The sequence below is a fragment of the Protopterus annectens genome, chromosome 8.part1 (genome assembly GCF_019279795.1).
Source record: "Protopterus annectens isolate FY-2018-M chromosome 8.part1, PAN1.0, whole genome shotgun sequence".
Taxonomy (NCBI): domain Eukaryota; kingdom Metazoa; phylum Chordata; order Ceratodontiformes; family Protopteridae; genus Protopterus; species Protopterus annectens.
Window position 1 is genome coordinate 102,987,762 of NC_056742.1, and position 17,790 is coordinate 103,005,551.

A 17,790-nucleotide genomic window follows, 5' to 3' on the forward strand; every position below is an offset into this window, starting at 1 on the left:
TAATTGAATGACATAGTCCAAGTTTCTTATCAAGGTTTGTTTGCTGTCTGCTTGCATAAGGCAGTTGTCCAGGTAAGGGTATATTTGAATCCCCTGGAGCCTGCAATGTGCAACTACTGATGCCAGGCATTTCGTGAATACTCTGGGCGCAGTAGATAAGCCAAACGGCAATGCTGAGAATTGATAATGCTCTGACCCTGCAAGAAATCTGAGGTATCTTCTGCAACTGTGTCTGATTGGGACATGCAGGTATGCCTCCTTGAGGTCCAGAGTAATCAGCCAAGACCCCTTGCCCAGCATGGGAAGGAGTTGCTGTAACGTCAGCATTTTGAATTTTGGCACAATGAGAAAAGTGTTTAGAGCGGACAAGTCCAGTATAGGCCTCCATTGCTTTTCTTTTCTTGGAACAAGGAACAGTCTTGAATAGAATCCCTGGCCTTGTTCCTGAGGAGGAACCTTTTCTATTGCTTTTATTTGTAACAGCTTTGAAACTTGTATGAGTGCCTCTGCCCTTTGATTTTGTGACAGGTTTGGCATGCCTTGTCTCGTTGGTAAGGTATGGAAGTGGAACCTGTAACCTTTGTCCACTATGTCCAGAATCCATTTGTCCTTGGTTAAAATGTGCCAGTTCTTTGAGAATAAGGATAATTTTCCGCTTAGAGGTGCTTCTCTTTGAGCCTTGGTCGGCGGTGTGAAAGTCAAGTCATTGTGATTGTCCCTGTGGTGCAGCTGAACTCCCTGCGCCACTTCTCTGATTTGGTGATTGCCATTGGCGGCCCCTGTAGGAGCCTCGGTATTTGCCCTCTACCTCGAGCACGCCTGTTCTTTCCCCTTTGAAACTTGTCAGTGTCTGGAAAGGACCAATTCTTTGAAGGCCAATTCCTGCTGAATCTGGGTGGCTGAACCTGGAGGAAATCCTTGACTGTCTGTACTGATTTAGCCTTTTCCTCAATAGATTTCAACACATCCTGTGCATTAGCACCAAAAAGCTTCTGTTTTTCCAGAGGTGCATCTAGGAGCTTTACTTTAACATGGTCTGGCAGTGGCTGTTCTTTCAACCAAGCATGTCTACGTATAACGGCCCCTGTCATAGCTGCCCTACATGAAGCTTCCAATGCATCATAACCACACTGAAGAAAATGATTGCTAACCTGCTGAGTGTTATGAACCAAGCCCTGCAAAGCCTTTCTATCTATAGGCTCAGGAGAGGCTAACTTTTTCTGCAAATCATCCATTAAGTAATCCTGGTACTGAAACATATGAAAAAGACAGTTAAGTGACCTCATAGCAAGGGTGGAAGAGGTATAAACTTTTTTGCCCCATCTCTCCAGGGACCTAGATTCCCTGTCCGCGGGCAAAGGGTTTTTGGCCGAGGAAGTAGCCACTCCTTTGGGCCCCTGAGAAATAGTTTCTAGATCCACAGAGTGGGCCTTAAAGAGATGCTTATGAGTTTCAGGAACCCTGTAATATCTGTCTGGCTTGACAGGAGCAGGAGGGAGAGAATCAGGGGAAGCACTGGAGTCTGAGTATACATCATCCAAGACATCCAACACTGGAGGAATAGCTAATGGTCTGTGCTGGGGTAGCTTAAGGAAGGTACGTAGCCTTTTCCTGGAGTCAGAGAATTCCTGACCCTGCCACTGAAAATGTTCTCTCATGGAGTGGAGAACTTCTCCGAAAGAAATATCCTCTGGAGGAGAGGCAGAAGGAATTGATTCCTCAGCATCAGAGTCCTCGTAGGCCTGGAAGGATTCTTCCTGGGTATCTGAGTGCTCTGAATCCCTAGAGGCTTCATCTGAGGAGAGGGGGTCTGTCTGCTCAGTTCTAGGCCTTTTATCTGCAGGCGGCTGAGGACCTCTGTCTGGGTGCGACTGAGAACCTCTGATAAGAGAGATTAGATCTGCAGCAAGAGTCATGATCTGTTTATCAGAAGAGGGGCCCTGGGAAAAAGATTTAGGAGGATGGGCCCTAGCCTGGCTGGCAGCCTTAGCACGTGTGAAGGCCTTGATGGACATGGAGACCAGAGGTCTAGCTGCCCCACGTGCAGGAGTAACTTTATCCACTGGTATGGTGTCAGGTAAATCTAGAGCTTCAGTTTCGGGAGGAAAATCAACAACCGGCACTGGGGAAACCTCCGGGACCGAAGTACGCGGTAAAGCGGTGTCGTCGGCCTGGAGCGGTTGAATTACCGCCTCCAAAGAGACCAATGCACTCGCGGAAGGCTTAGGCGTGGTACCGGTGGACGACACGGGCCGAGGATGTCAGTCCCGGTCCTTTCGTTTTTTGGAAATATGTGCTGTCGGTTGTTCCGACGGCATGATATAAGCGAAATTTTCGCCAAAAAAGTCTTCGGCAAATTCTGCCCGGCGCCCAAGTGTGCGCTTATTAAAGCAAGCACAGGCCGAGACGTCGTGGTCTGGGCCCAGGCAGGGAAGGCAGTAAGAATGGAAGTCCTTATGAGGTATTTGTTTACCACAAGACAAACAATTATTAACCTTTTCAATTTTTTCTGACATCGGCTGAGGCAAGAAAAATGTTCCCCAACGGGGTACTTAGCTTTTTGATGACTTCGGTAACTGAAAACACAAGAGCTGACCGACCGGCACTTGCGAACTGCTTCTGCTTCGGGCACCGAGCGGCAAGAAAGACTGGAGAAGATGGCGTCGGCGGATGCCTTTATACCCCAGCCGCTCTGACGTCGGGGAGGAGGCGACATCATCTGACGCCGGACCCAGACTTTGAAATCCGGCCGACCGAAGGGATGCCTGAGGCAGGACAACCCATATGTCAGGACTGCAGTTGCATTCTTGAAGGACATCCACCACCATGGCATCCACTGCTAGACCCTTAGACCAATGAGGCTGATGTTCTGGGGCTGAAAGAATCTTATCCGGTCTCCAGGGAACAGGGTCTATGGAGTCAGGAGCCTTCCATGCTCACTGAACGATCAAATTAACTAGGTCGCCAGCGGACAGTGTCACCCAAGAAGAATAAGAAAGGCAGACACGAAAAGCTTGCAAGAACACAGATTCCCCAGAGGATGGGTTTGAGGGTTTCCAATCACCCCTCTTTTAATATTTCCAGGATATCTCCAAGGGAGACATCTTCCAGGGGTGACCGTGGAGATCCTTCCCCTTCATTGTAATCTGTGTCTTCAGTGAATGATTCTTCAGGTGAATCTAAGTGCTTCTTCTTGTATGTCCTCTTACAGGGTGGCTCCTCGGGGAGAGGTTCTAAGAAGGACTCCAAAGAGGGGGGGACCCTGAACCATGTTGTTTTGCAGCTCTTGTGCCCGGTGTTCAGACATAGCAGATTGTGACAGCGTCGAACCAGAGGAAACGAAAATATGGCACTCCAATGAAGATGGAGCCTGCTGAGGCCAAAGCTCTCTCCATAATCTGGAAGGTGGGTCTGCACGAAGTGGAATGGGAGCCTGGAACCAAGAAACACAACTTCGGAACCAGGGTCACATCCTGCTCCGACGAGCCACCACCCAGAGTAGGAGATGAGAGAGGGCTCAAAACTGCCAAGACCTCGAGAGCTGTAGATGGCAAGAAGGAAACAACCGGAACAGGTCCAAAGATCCCAGAACCGACAGCCAAACCACGGTCGCCGGTGTGCGAGAGATCCGAAGGAGCCAAAGACCACAGTGTCGACTACGGCACAGAGGTGAGGTCCAACTTGGCACTGAGGTAGCTGGTACTGGGAGCAAAGTGGGGGCTCCAAACTCTGAAAGGAAGTTGGAGGAGGATAAACTGGTGGAGTCCTTGGAGAATAAGCCTCGGCTCCGGGTGGGAGAGAGGTTTGTGAAGGTGCAGGGAGGCCGCTGGCTGCCAAAAGCTGGTCCACTAATCTGACTACGGCCAATTCTGACAGACTCCAGGAGGAACGGATTGACATTCCTGAAGGGGACTCAGGCCTATCCAGAAATGGGCTTGGTTGTTGACCCACAAAAAGGGTCTACTAAAGGGGAATATCTAGTCCTGGGAATAACTGTCAGATAGACTTTTGGCACCACAGGCTGTTGTATGGAAGGGGAATGTGGAACCGAATGAGAGGATAGTGATGGCTGTGCAAGAATTGTCAGTGCAGAAGAGGTTGTCAGCACCAAAGAGGTTTGAGTCAGTTCAAGGACTGAAGGCACTGATGTGGAGTTGAGTCGTTTTCATTGCCAGAGGTGATGATACTGTCACTTTCGGTACTTTGGCTTTCAGTTCCAAAGAAACAGTCGGAACCTGCATTTTTCTGGACTTTGCTTCATGTGCCGTAAGGGAGGTCGGCACAGAGAGACTTCTTTTCTTCACATCTGTTTTGGAGTATTTTAAGTCTCTGCCTTAGACAGGGCTTCAGTAAAAGGACATTTCAATAAGCCTTTTAAGATAAGCTTATTGCATCTCTCTGCTAAAGTACGGGCACTAAAGCCCTGATAAATATTAGAAGTTATGTCCAAGTGAGGGGCACCCAAACAGCGCATGCAAGGAAGATGCCCATCAGAATTGGGCATTGTTAGAAAAATGTATAACTGCAATGCAGTATGTAGGCTTAGTGTATTAAAATGTATAACTGCAATATGCAGGATTAGTGCATTAGGGTTAAAAAGAGTTAATACATTTATTCTGTTTATTCTGTGTAAAAATGTGCAGCTGCTGGAAGCTCTGAAAAGAGAACAATAGATGCCTGTAAATCTACCATAGTCAGCAAAATGTGTATTGAGGCCAGGATTGTACCTTAAATGTATCATATCAGAATTAGAGAAAGAATTGTGAGAAACTAAGGAAGGCTGAAACAAGCCCAAGGCTAGGTTGTTTTTCTCAAACATGTTTTTGCAAAACAGAAATTATCTGACCATGTCAGCAGCAAATCTAATAATAGCATATTTCTGTGAACCTGCAGAAAACTGTATAAAAACAGTAGGCTGAACTATGGAAAATCAGACAAATCTTGTACCTACATGCTTTGTCTCCTTGCTGCAAGTAATAAAGGGTGCCTTTCTTAAACCTTACGTGCATTGATCTTTGTGTTTTCTTTTACAGGCATCTTTCTGCCACAGTCCTGACACTTGAATCCAGTCCTGACACTGAATCTGGATGTCCCGTTTTGTTTCTCTGCCATATCCAAAAATAGTTGGGTCATAGATACACGCACAATAAACAGAGGAAAGAAAAGAGAGGAGTTTTTTTTTTTTTTTTTTTGACAGATATACCAACAATGGTATAGAAAAAAAATACGCAAACAGGTAAAAGGAGAAAAAGGGGAAAGAGGATACCAACAATGGTATGCAAGACTACCAACGGTAATAAGGAAAGAGAGGAGGCCTGTTACCAACAATGGTAATAAGAATTACCATAAAAGTAAAGGGGTGGGAAGAAATAGTCAGAAAACAGTCACACAATCAAAAACAAGGTAGCGAAACTATCCAGTAAGAGAGAGAGAGAGAGAGAGAGACTTTTAACCAAATATTGTTAGAAACAATGAAAATAGAAATTTTAAAGCATTTAGCTGAGAGCATCAGCTGACATGTCCAATTTTCTAAGCGGCAAATGAGATCTGAGGTAATGGGAAGAGACACTGTGGGTAGAGCCTTGGCTCAAGAGTTTTTGGCTGGTGTGAGCTATATACAACTGAGTTGGTTCTGAGGATTTGAGGAATCCCTGGAAATGAGGTAAAGACTTGCCAAGTATACCCATGCTGAATGACTGAAATCAGAGACTTTGAAAGAGGGAGATATTGTGTGTGTGTGTGTGTGGGGGGGGGGGTAGCCTAAAGTAGCCAATAGTCATTCCGATTTGTATGGACTGTCCTTGACTTAAGACAAGTTTTCCCTTCATTTTTAGAGCAACCTTTCCAATGTTTTTTAATCATGTTTGGAGTCAATGTCCTGAATGAATGGCTTTTAAGGGAAGCTGAAGTAAAATAAAATTTTAGTTGCCTTACAAGGAAGGTTGGAAGAGCAAGCTCACTGCTGGCATGCTTGTTTCAATGAGGCACTGAGACTTACTTTTCATTATTTTACTTCTTTTGCTGTAATTTGTTAATGTGGGAGTTCCACCCAGACATGTTTATTCCTGAAATTACTATTATATTTAGGTCAGAGAGGCTTTTCCATGCAGCTGTTAAGGTGTTGGTTAAAGTCAACAGTGAAATGTGGCAAGCCCGAGTCCATTTAAAGGGGATGCTGGGAATTTTGCATGTCTTCTACAAGCTAAAGTAGGTTTGCCCTGGTAAAGTCTCTAAAGATGATCTCATTTGGTGGTTACATGAGGCCCCAGCCACCTCCGAAATTTCTCCTTTATGTATGAGTATATAAATGCGAGTGCGCAGACAAGAGCACACACTTGCATGCACCTACATAATTCTTTACTCATGCATGCACCTACATAATTCTTTACTCATACATACACAGAAATAAAGATTTTGTGTGTGTGTGTGCATATATATATATATATATATATATATATATATGTATATATATATATATATATATATAGATTTACCTTTAAAACCGTGTATTGCAGAAGGGCGAACAGAACATTTCCGAAAGGCAGTTTGCAAGGTTAGCAAATGCCGAACGGAAAAAGGTTTGAATGTGCAATGAGCGAATGCACAGTGAGATTCGCTCACTGCACATTCGACATTCAGGGGCGGATTGCACTATAGTGGGGATCGGGAAATAGTTCCTTTCCCCACTGTAGTGTGATCTCGGAGTTAGAATAATAAAGTAGGGGGGTGAGGGGGGAGCAGCCCCCCACATGGGGGGGGTGCAGGGGTGCTTGCCCCCTGATTTACACTTTTTTTTCTTTGACTTTCATGTTCGAAAAACAGCAAATCTGTTGTTCGATTTGCTATTTTTCAAACATGTAGGTTTGTCGACATTGTCAGTTTCGTGGTTTCGAGATGATCATATGAGCATTCGAACCAATGCAATTCGCCATTTTAAAGGTAAACCACATTTATATATATACATATATATATATATATATATATATATATATATATATATATATATATATATACATATACACACACACATACATATACACACACACACATACATACATATATATATATATATATATATATATATATATATATATATATATATATAAATATATAAAAACACACATGTATTGTATGGATGGAGCTGGAGCTGTGTGCGCGCTCGCATGCACATCATACAAAAATAAATTAAATTTCACCTAGGGAAACAAAAAAGCATGAAACAGTCCCTTTACTCCAGTGCTCAAATACTGCTACATTACAGCCATATGAGGAAAAACAATGCCATCACAGAAACATCCATTTATTAACACGAGCAGACTGCATTAGAGCATTGTCAATTCACAGTTATGTCATACATTTCCTGTAATTTAAAGATAACAAAAATGTTTCAGCCAGCTTGTGCTGCCAAATCAAAGACCTTTTCTAAAACCTTGAAATGTGCCAATTAGTGCTACACAGCAGTACACATGATGAAAATGATAATGGAGAATACTACACCCTCCAAATGTTTCTGTACACATCTCAAAATGATAAATAAGTAGGTTGACATTTGCACGCAGAGATAAAGCCTGGAATAATGCCCAGACAACAGTTTGACTACTGGCTCAGGCACCTGCTGGAGCTGCTGTGGGAAAAATGGACATGTCAATCCTAGGAGATTGAAGAAGGTGGACTGGTAAAATCCAAAGACTATTTCTCAAAGGTGGGGGGAATGGCAACAAAGAGACAGCCTAGAGGTGGACATTTGGCCACCCACCCACTTCAAATGTAGCTCTTAGATGCACAGAGTCATAATGGGGCAGCGACCTGATTGTCAGCCAGTATGGGGACGTAAAGCACTCAAAAAAAAAAATAGTAGTGAGACAGAAAATACAGCAGTACATAAACTTGGTAGATGCCATGCCTTTTTGACATATGCCAGCTACTGCTGGAGTGGTGGCATCTAAACAACACAAGAGACCATGTGCTACACTGCACAGTTCTGCTAATTCCATCTGTAATGGTGGGTCAACCCCCCCCCCCCCTTAGCCCCCATTCTCCATATAGGTGAACATAGATGTTGCAGGCTGAAGACTCATCTAACAAATGAAATTAAAAATATCTACTGATCTGTCATATCTGCTTACATATCTAGCTGTCTGTATGACCAAGTAGGCTGCCTTTGCATGAAAGCACCAGAGCACGAATGAAGGGGTAGGGAAGCAGACAACTGTGTAACAGTCAAATCTGTCAGCACAGCTACCCATCTCACTATGACTCTGGACCAGCACTTAAACACTTAATCTGAACCCCTTTTCTGCAAAATCACCCCCATGAGGCACAGACCACAATCACACACCTCAAGGCAATGTTTTCACACATATGGACTGATGGTGTGGATGACGAATAGGACACTAAAAATAAAAACGTTAAAAGAAAATAATGAAATACAAAATTAAGATTCTGTGCAGGACAATGTTGACAAAATGGACCTGGTTTATTTTCATATAGTTTAAAAGGTAAAACAAAGAACACTGAAGAATAGATGAGCAGAGAGAAAGAAGTGAAAGCCACTAGCTACAATAGCCCAAACATTTATCATTATTCACCACACGGCAACATCCAATGTAGTGAAGCAATACTGAGTGGCCCTACAGCACATCACCTACAGAAAAAGATCAACCTCAAGAACACCATCTCATCATTTCCTTAGCTCCAGGGTTTTACAGGACAAACATGTTCTTATTTGCACACAAAAATGAACAGCTCATCCAGCCTCATTTACTAAACTCTTAATACCACCACAGCTGTGTATTTGTCAACACAGAAATGTCACTAGCATTGGACAATACATCATGCATGAACAGCATGGTTTTAGAATCTCAAGTGGTACAGGATGACCAGGTAAGTACAGAAAAACTACTGCACAGACGCAGTTAAAAGTATGAATTTATGAATATGAAAAAAAACACAAATGCAGAAAAATCTTTAAAGGGGAGCAACAGAATGTTAACATGACAGCATATTGACCTTCTAAAAATGCTCCTTACCCAAAGTTAACGACTTCTCTGAAATCGGCATCCCTGAAGCATTTCAAAAAGAAAACATTAAGCTGAATAAAATTTCTATAACAATCATTAAACCAGAACCTTGTTAGCCTCTAATCAGATAAGCACATTAGGAACTTACATTTACAGATACAAATACACTTTCAACTTTAAGGCATTTTATTACTTTTCAAAAACAGCATTCATTCCTTTTCCCTAATAATTAAGAAAAGGTCTATAACTTCTTGGCCTGTGGTCCGAAGTATAATTCTTAACTGAGCAACCCACATTCTCTTAGGCAAATCTGAGTTCAAGAAAATATAGCTGGGTTAAGAACTTCACACAAAGGTAGAAGTTAAAGAGAATAATCATGGTTGCAGGCCTGACATTTGAGATTCCTGACTGCAGGTAACCCAAATGGCTGGTCTGACTACCAGAGCTAAACATTCCTCCCTGAGCAATGACCAACTCTGCCTAACCATTAAACAAAGGACATTTGTGGTATACAATGGGTGCACCTGCAGACTCAGTCTTCACTTCTTGTCATAGCCAAGCCCAGATTACAGGATCCCAGTGCCAAAGGCCTAAAGGATGAGAAGTTAACAGTACCCTGTGCCCAAAGGTCCGTCTCAGACATCCTCAGTCTTCATGCCCAGGGAGATCAGAGGACCTGGTGAGGAAGTGAAGATGGAAAAGACTAAGAAGCTACTCCACCAAAAGGCATCAAGAAAAGAAAAACAAAACAGAGAGAAGGCAAGATAAAACCTAGACTGCAATAATGAATATCTTTTTCAGTTTCCTGTAAAGTGCACTTGAGTGGATTGTTTAGTCATGGTACTGTGTTTATTGTTCTACTCAGCACTACAGTCATGGCTTTCATAACAATTCCAAGAGCAGGAAGTTAGAAGGTGGCTGTCAACAGATAAGCAACTGAAGAGCTGACCCTTACAGGATATCAGAAGCAAATCCAGCCCTGATCCTGAAGACTACCTTAGCTGCTATGCCTGAAGAAAAGTGCAGGCAGAGGTCCATGTGGCAGCCTCCCGGACAGTTTGTGTGCAGACATCTTTAAAGAAATATGCGGTGACTGCAGTGGTTCTGGACGAATGGGCTCTGACATGCCCAGGAACAGATTTGACATTAGCTGTGAAACAGCAGAAAAATGCAATGAATATGCCATTTTGACGTATTTTACTTGTTTCCCTTTTCCCTTTGCCAATGAGACAAACAGGTGATCCGGACTTCTAATTCTGTAGTCCTTTGCAAATAAAATCTCAGCTACCTAGGCACAAAGAAGGACTGAAGGAAAGCCATGCCTTATTTGTGTGTTGGGAAAGAATACTGTCAAGTGAATTATTTGATTCCGGGACAGTGATGTAACCACCTTTGGCCCAAAGGAGGGTCTAGTGCAAAGGAATGTCCTGTCCTGTTGGAAAACTAAAAATGGGTCCCTAAACATGACGGCTGAGGTTCTGAAATTCTTTTAGCAAAGGTAACCGTCACCAAAAAAATTGTCTTCAAAGAAAAAAAAAAAAAAAAAAAAAAAAAAAGGTGTACATGCAGCCAGTTCAAAAGATGCATGGATAAGTTTTTCATGAAACAATTAAGATGCCATGGTAGAGCCACTGCTTTACTTAGTGGTCTAAAATGCAGGGCCCTCTTAGGAATCATTTAACTGAAGGCTTGGAGTACAAGGCTGGGTGTACATGGGCACACAGGCCAAAACAGCAGAAGCACGGCTCTTAAAAGGTGCGTAAAACAAGACAGCTTTGTATAGGTCTGGCAGTTGGGCCCAGGATTACTGCCTTTTGCGCCTAATTTGAGTCAGTTTCTGTAAAGGCACCAGAGACAGACAGAGAGAGAGAGAATCTGTTCCATTTGGATATGCAAGATTTTCTTATGCTTAATTGCCTAGCATCTATCACAGTGTTTAATCACATCCACCAAGTACGTGTACTTATCAAGGATTGATGTGAAATCATCCAAGCTATCAGCCTTTGAGGGTTCCGTTTGGAATCCAGGACAGATATTGTTTGTTTTTTTTTTTTTTTTTTGTGAGAATGATTCGAGTACCCTGGAGATTAAAGGCATGACAAGGAAAACAGAAACAGACCTGTCCAATTCAGGGAAAATGCATGCATCTTCCAAACTTCTGAAGACACTGTTCTACAACAGAACTGCCTTAGTTGCCTATTCTGATGTGAAACAAGTATGTATATTTTTGGCATCCCCCTGTTAGATCTAACAAAAGTCCCTTAACTCAATATCCATTTCAGAGGGTTTACCTGAGATCAGTTCAGCAAACTAGAATTGTATCTAAGTGAGAATCAAGGAATATCAGGTTTCTTTAAGGGATTAAATTTGATTTCTTTATGGTTGTTGAGATCTAGGTCCATGAAGCAGTACTGGGTAAAGCCTAAAGCCTTGCTTCCCACCACATGGATTCTGCTTGCATGAGAGTGTCATCCAGGCAAGGACATGTGTGATGAATGGACTATGGTATCCACCTACAAGAATGTGAACAAAGGTATCTTATGTCTAGGGTAACCAGGAGCACCCAAAGTAGTAGAAAAGGTAAAGGTCTTTAGAGGTTTAGTACCTTAAACTTTGGAACAGCAAACTTGTTCCTTCCTTTCTTTACACCATGAATAGTTTAGAACAGAATCCCGCACCTTCCTCTCCAAAGGGGAATTTTTCTATACCCCAAGACCAAAACATTTCTCATAAGAAAACAGTTGGAGGACAGAACTAAACCTTTGGGATCAGGAAATTCCTTTGCATCTTGAGACTTTGAGAAACAGAAGTTTGTATCCTTGTTGTAGGATGTTCATAGCCCTGTGTGATCAACCCCCCCCCCTTTTTTTTTTGTTAATCGCCCTCCAACTCTCTGCGAAGGTAGAGGAACATATGCTGGGCAAAGGAGTAATTGGTCATTGTGCTGGACTTGGGTGTGAAGACAGGCTGAGTCATGCCTATTCCCTCTGGCAATCGCAGCTACGACTGCTGCCAGACTTCTCCCTTGGTTTTGCTAACCATACTTTCCTGAATATTGCCTTGACTCCTTTAACTGACATCTCATCTTACCTTAGGTTATAACACCTACAATTGGAAAGGCCAAAGAAATACCTCATTAAGAGGATTACTGGCTTCAAACAGATGCCATACGCAGACAGTCTCAAAACACTCCAGCTCTACTCCATCGCATATCGCCTATTCAGAGGCCATCTCTGCCTAACATACAAAGCTATGTCAAACCCAGAGCTGATGGACATGATACACTTAAAGAAATCCCAATTTCTCCGCACCACATGCTCCAGGGACCTAAACCTTGTCACCACAATAGACAGGACATGCTGGACGGATAGATTCCTGTCCCAGAGACTTCTCATAACTCTGGAACAAACTACCCATTCATGTCAAGCAAAGCTCCTCATTGGCTCTCTAAGAAAAAGTACCTCAACATATCCAGAACTGTTACACCTGGGGTTCTTAAATGGAGAGTTCCAGACATTTCATCTAATGTCACAATAGCCTGGAACCAGGCATAAACCCCTTTTTTATGTAAACTAGTTTACCTTACAGACTATCCTTTGGGTGCAGCTGGCACAGTGCAGACAAAGTACAGTTTTGTACCTACCATAAATGTAGATGTCCGATAGATATGAAACTGCAGTCCTGACATATGGGTTGTCCTGCCTCAGGCAGCCCTTCGGTCGGCCGGATTCCAAAGTCTGGGTCCGGCGTCGGCTGATGTCGCCTCTTCCCCTACGTCAGAGCGGCCGGGGTATAAAAGCATCAGCAGACGCCATCTTCTTCAGTGTTTCTTGCCCCAGACGCCACGTGCCCTCCAAGGAAGGCTAAATTTAGAGAATGGATAAAAAATCCAGACATGCACAACAGTAATAAACAGATGCACCATAACAGATATCCCCAGCTAATTAGAAAAAGGGGGAGTGGACCCAAAAAAGAGAATTACAGAGGGGTAGGAGGGAGGGAAAACCTGACTGCAGTTGCATATCTATCGGACATCTACATTTATGGTAGGTACAAAACTGTACTATGTCCTTCAAGAATGCAACTGCAGTCCTGACATATGGGTTGAATACCATAGCCAAGCTGGGGGTGGTAGGATCTAAGATGAGGATGGTGTAGTTAAAATGCCCTGCAGGACTGCAGAAGCAAAGCCTGCTCGGGATCTGGAATATAAAGGCAGGTTGTAATGTTTGGAAAATGTATGCACGGAGCTCCATGTAGCATGGAGTTGGCTGTAGCTCTGGTGAAGTGTGGCCCGATATTGGCTGGCACACCTTTTCCATGGAAAGAGTAGCAGAATCTGATGCAGTTTCCAATCCATTTTGAAATTGTTTGTTTGGAAATTGCCTTTCCTTGTGCTCCAGCAGTGTAAGCCACAAATAGTTGGTCAGACTTTCTGTTGGCCTTTGTTCTGTCCAAGTAGTAGCGCAATTGTCTGTGTATGTCCAAAGTGTGCAGAAGCTTCTCTCCTTTATTTTGAGGATTGGGAAAGAAAGTAGGCAGGTGAATTGCTTGATTTAGAGAAACCCTGGATATCACTTTTGGCATGAATGAAGGATTGGTTCTTAAAGAGACTCTGTCCTGATGGAAAATGAGAAATGGAGGTACTGCCATGAGGGCCTGTATCTCCGAGACTCTTCTTGCTGAAGTAATTGCCAACAGGAAAACTGTTTCCCAGGAGAGAAATTGCAATTCTGAAGATGCTGCTGGCTCAAAAGGAGGAAGAGTTAATTTTTCCAAGACATAGTTGAGGTCCCATGCAGGCACTGGTGGTTTTCTTGGAGGTTTGATATTCTTTATCCCTCTTAGAAACTGTCTTAGCAAAGGATGTGAAAACACAGGTGGATCACAGTTGTATTTTGCTGAAATTGCTGAAGCGTGTATTTTTATGGAAGAATATGAAAGGCCATTGTGAAGCATTTTTGCCAAGTATTCTAGTATCTGTGGGATGCTCATTACTGATGCATCCTGACCCTTGTTGGCATTCCGGATGTTGAATGTCTTCCATTTGGCTGAGTAAGTTTTTCTGGTGGAAGGTCTGCGTGATTCCAGTAAGATCTCTTGAACCTTTTTTGGAGAGAAAGATATGGGGGGAAGTCATGGAACCCTCTAAGCTGTCAGTTGCAATGTTTGCAGGTTGGGATGAACAGTCCTGTAATTGTGCTGAGTTATCAGTAGAGGCCATTGAGGCAGGGACCACGGCTTGGTGCGAGTTATGCTTCTTAGTAATGGATACCAGTGCTGTCTTGGCCAGTCTGGAGCTATCAAAATGCCTTTCGGTTGTTCTGCTTTGATCTTCAGTAACACCTTGGTCATTAATGGTAGAGGTGGGAATGCATAGATTGTTAGAGAATTCCAGCTGAAGGAGAGAGCATCCATTCTCCAGGCTTGAGGATGGTGTGTCCTTGAGCAGAACTTCTTCAGATGATGATTGAGTTGTGAGGCAAAGAGATCTATGTCCGGCCTTCCCCATGCAGGAGTTATTTGTGAAAAAATGTCCGGATGCATCATCCATTCGTGCGGGTCCATAATGCTTCTGCTTAGACTGTCCGTCAGAACACTGTCCTTGCCTGGAACAAACTGGGATTGCAACTGTATGTTCAGTTTCAGGGACTTTTCCCAAAGAGTCATTGTTAGTCTGCAGAGGGGGTAAGAATGGGTGCCTCCCTGTTAGTTTATGTACCACATAACAGTGGTGTTGTGTCTTTATTAGCAGATGACCTTGCTGAAGAAATTTTCCGAAGGCTCCGATTGCATGAATCACTGCCAACATCTCTTTTTGATTGATGTGCAGATGCAATTCCCTGGGTGACCATTGACCTTGAATGCATCTGCCCTCCATGTGCGCCCCCCATCCATGATCTGAGGCGTCTGTTGTAATGGTTTGGCTTGCTTGAGATTTGTTGAAAGACATGCCTTTGTTTAGCTGGCTTGCTTGTGCCCACCACAAAAATTCCTTTTGTAGACATGGAATGAGTGGAATAATTGTTTCTAAGTTGTGGCTGTGTTGAGACCATAAACTTTTTAGGTAACATTGTAGTTTTCTCATGTGTAATCTTGCCAGTGGGATCAGAAGAATGCAAAATGCCATGAAACCCAGGGCCTGCAGGATTTTCCTTGCAGTCATCCGGGTGTGCTTTGCTAGGCTTTTGAAGTAATCTGGTAATTGTTCTTGTTTTTCTTCTGTGCGGAAAACCATTTGTGAGTTTGTGTCCAGTTTGGCTCCTAGAAAAATTATTTGTTGGGATGGCAGTAGTCTTGATTTTTGAATGTTGACTGTGTATCCAAAAGCCTGTAGTAAGTGAATGACATAGTTCAAGTGTCTTATCAAGGCTTGCTTGCTGTCCGCTTTGTATAAGGCAGTCTTCCAGGTAAGGGTATATTTGTATCCCCTGAAGTCTGCAATGTGCAATTACTGATGCCAGGCCTTTCGTGAATACTCTGGGCGCAGTAGATAAGCCAAAAGGCAATGCTGAGAATTGATAATGCTCTGACCCTGCAAGAAATCTGAGGTATCTTCTGCAGCTGTGTCTGATTGGGACATGCAGGTATGCCTCCTTGAGGTCCAGAGTAACCAGCCAAGACCCCTTGCCCAGCATGGGAAGAAGTTGCTGTAACGTCAGCATTTTGAATTTTGGCACAATGTGAAAAGTGTTTAGAAAGTACAGTTTTGTACCTACCATAAATGTAGATGTCCGAACTGGATAGCATCTGCAGTCATAACAAGTGGGTTGTCCTGTCGTCAGGCAGCCCTGCAGTCGGCCGGATTCCAAAGTCCGGGTCCGGCTTCGGCTGATGTCGCACTCCACCCGACGTCATCTCTGTTGGTCTTCAGGTATAAAAGCATCAGCCGACGCCATTTTCCTCAGTGTTTCTTGCCCCAGATGCCAGTAGCCCTCTTGCAGGCTAAAATTTGGATAGATGCCAATGTTTCCAAATAGATAGAGGTAAACACAACAATAAGCATATATGTACATATATACAAACAAATACACCATAAAAGACTCCCCCCCAACAGCTAGCTATTAGGAGGGTAAACACCCTAGGAGTACCACAGAGGGAAGGAGGAGGGTAATCCTGACTGCAGATGCTATCCAGTTCAGACATCTACATTTATGGTAGGTACAAAACTGTACTATGTCCTTCATGGATGCATCTGCAGTCATAACAAGTGGGTAGAATACCATAGCCAACTAGGGAGGAGGATAAAAGTAGATTATGGTGTGTTTAGGATCCCTTGCAGTACAGCAGTGGCAAACCCTGCTCGGGATCTGGAATATAGAGGCAAATTATAATGCTTGGCAAATGTATGCACGGAGGTCCAAGTAGCCGCCTCAATAATGTCTTTGGTTGCCACTCCTCGTAAGAAGGCTGTGGTAGTGGCTGTTGCCCTTGTAGAATGAGGTCTTATGTTCTGTGGAATTGGTTTTCCATGGAAGGAGTAACAGTATCGTATGCAATTTCCTATCCATTTGGAGATTGTCTGTTTGGAAATAGCTTTTCCTTCCCTTCCTGTTGCATAGGCTACAAAAGTTGGTCAGTCTTTCTGCTATTTTTGTTCTGTCCAAGTAGTAGCGTAGCTGTCTATGTACATCCAAGGTATGCAGTATTCTTTCCCTCTGTTTTGTGGGTTGGGAAAGAAGGTAGGTAGGTGGATTGCCTGGTTTAAAGACACTCTGGATACCACCTTGGGCATAAATGTAGGATTAGTCCTCATGGACACTCTATCTTGGTGGAAGATTAGGAAGGGTTGCACTGCCATTAAGGCCTGTAGTTCTGAAACCCTCCTTGCTGAAGTAATTGCCAGTAGGAAAGCAGTTTTCCATGACAGGTGTTGTAGGTCTGCTGTTGCTGCTGGTTCAAAGGGTGATAGTGTCAACTTTTCTAGCACAAAGTTTAAATCCCAAGCTGGTAATGGTGGTTTCCTAGGAGGTTTTACATTCTTGATTCCTCTGAGGAACTGCCTGAGCAAAGGGTGCGAAAAAACAGGTGGATCAAAGCTGTATTCTGCTGAAATAGCTGATGCATGTATCTTGATGGAGGAGTAGGACAGGCCTGAATGAAGAAGTTCGGCCAGATACTCCAGAATGTTAGGCATATCTATGTTTGACACATCTTTTCCTCTTTCCGTACTCCAAATGACAAACCTTTTCCATTTTCCAGCATAGTTCCTTCTTGTTGAAGGTCTGCGTGCTTCAAGAATAATGTCTTTAACTCTTTGGGAAAGTTCTGGATTAGCTGCTGCTATGTGATGTTCCATGCAGTCAGTTGCAGCGTTTTAGGCTTGGATGTATGATGCTGTAGTTGTTCTGAGTTAACATCAAAGGCATCAGGGTATTGGCCACATATTGTTGCGAGACATGCTCTTCAGTAGTGGGTACCAGTGTTGTCTTGGCCAGTTTGGAGCCATCAGGATTATCCTTGGACGTTCTTCCTTGATTTTTAGTAGTACCTTGTGTATCAAAGGAAGAGGTGGGAATGCATATGCTGTTAGGCCTTTCCAGTTGAAGGAGAGTGAGTCCACTTTCCATGCTAGTGGGTGGAATGTCCTTGTGCAGAATTTTTGAGCTGGTGATTGAGAGGTGATGCGAATAGGTCTATCTGTGGCATTCCCCATTTCTTTGAGATGGTCTTGAAGATGTCCGGGTGCAGCTTCCATTCGTGGGCATCCAGTGGTTCTGCTTAATATGTCTGCTAGAGTATTGTCTTTCCCGGTACAAATATTGCCTGT

The 17,790-nt window shown here is 43.5% G+C and overlaps 1 protein-coding gene across 13 annotated transcripts in view; it reads right to left on the reverse strand.

Annotated features, from left to right (window-relative positions):
- The window catches only part of ZC3H18 (zinc finger CCCH-type containing 18), a 2,225,788-nt gene that overhangs the window by 1,896,719 nt on the left and 311,279 nt on the right, over positions 1-17,790 (reverse strand). For 10 of the 13 annotated variants that reach the window (XM_044081723.1, XM_044081715.1, XM_044081713.1 and 7 more), the window contains exon 7: positions 9,030-9,062. The exons of the other annotated variants lie outside the window; for them this stretch is intronic. In XM_044081723.1, coding sequence (XP_043937658.1) covers positions 9,030-9,062 — 33 coding nt within the window. The remainder of the gene's footprint in view (positions 1-9,029; positions 9,063-17,790) is intronic. 13 annotated transcript variants of the gene reach the window in all.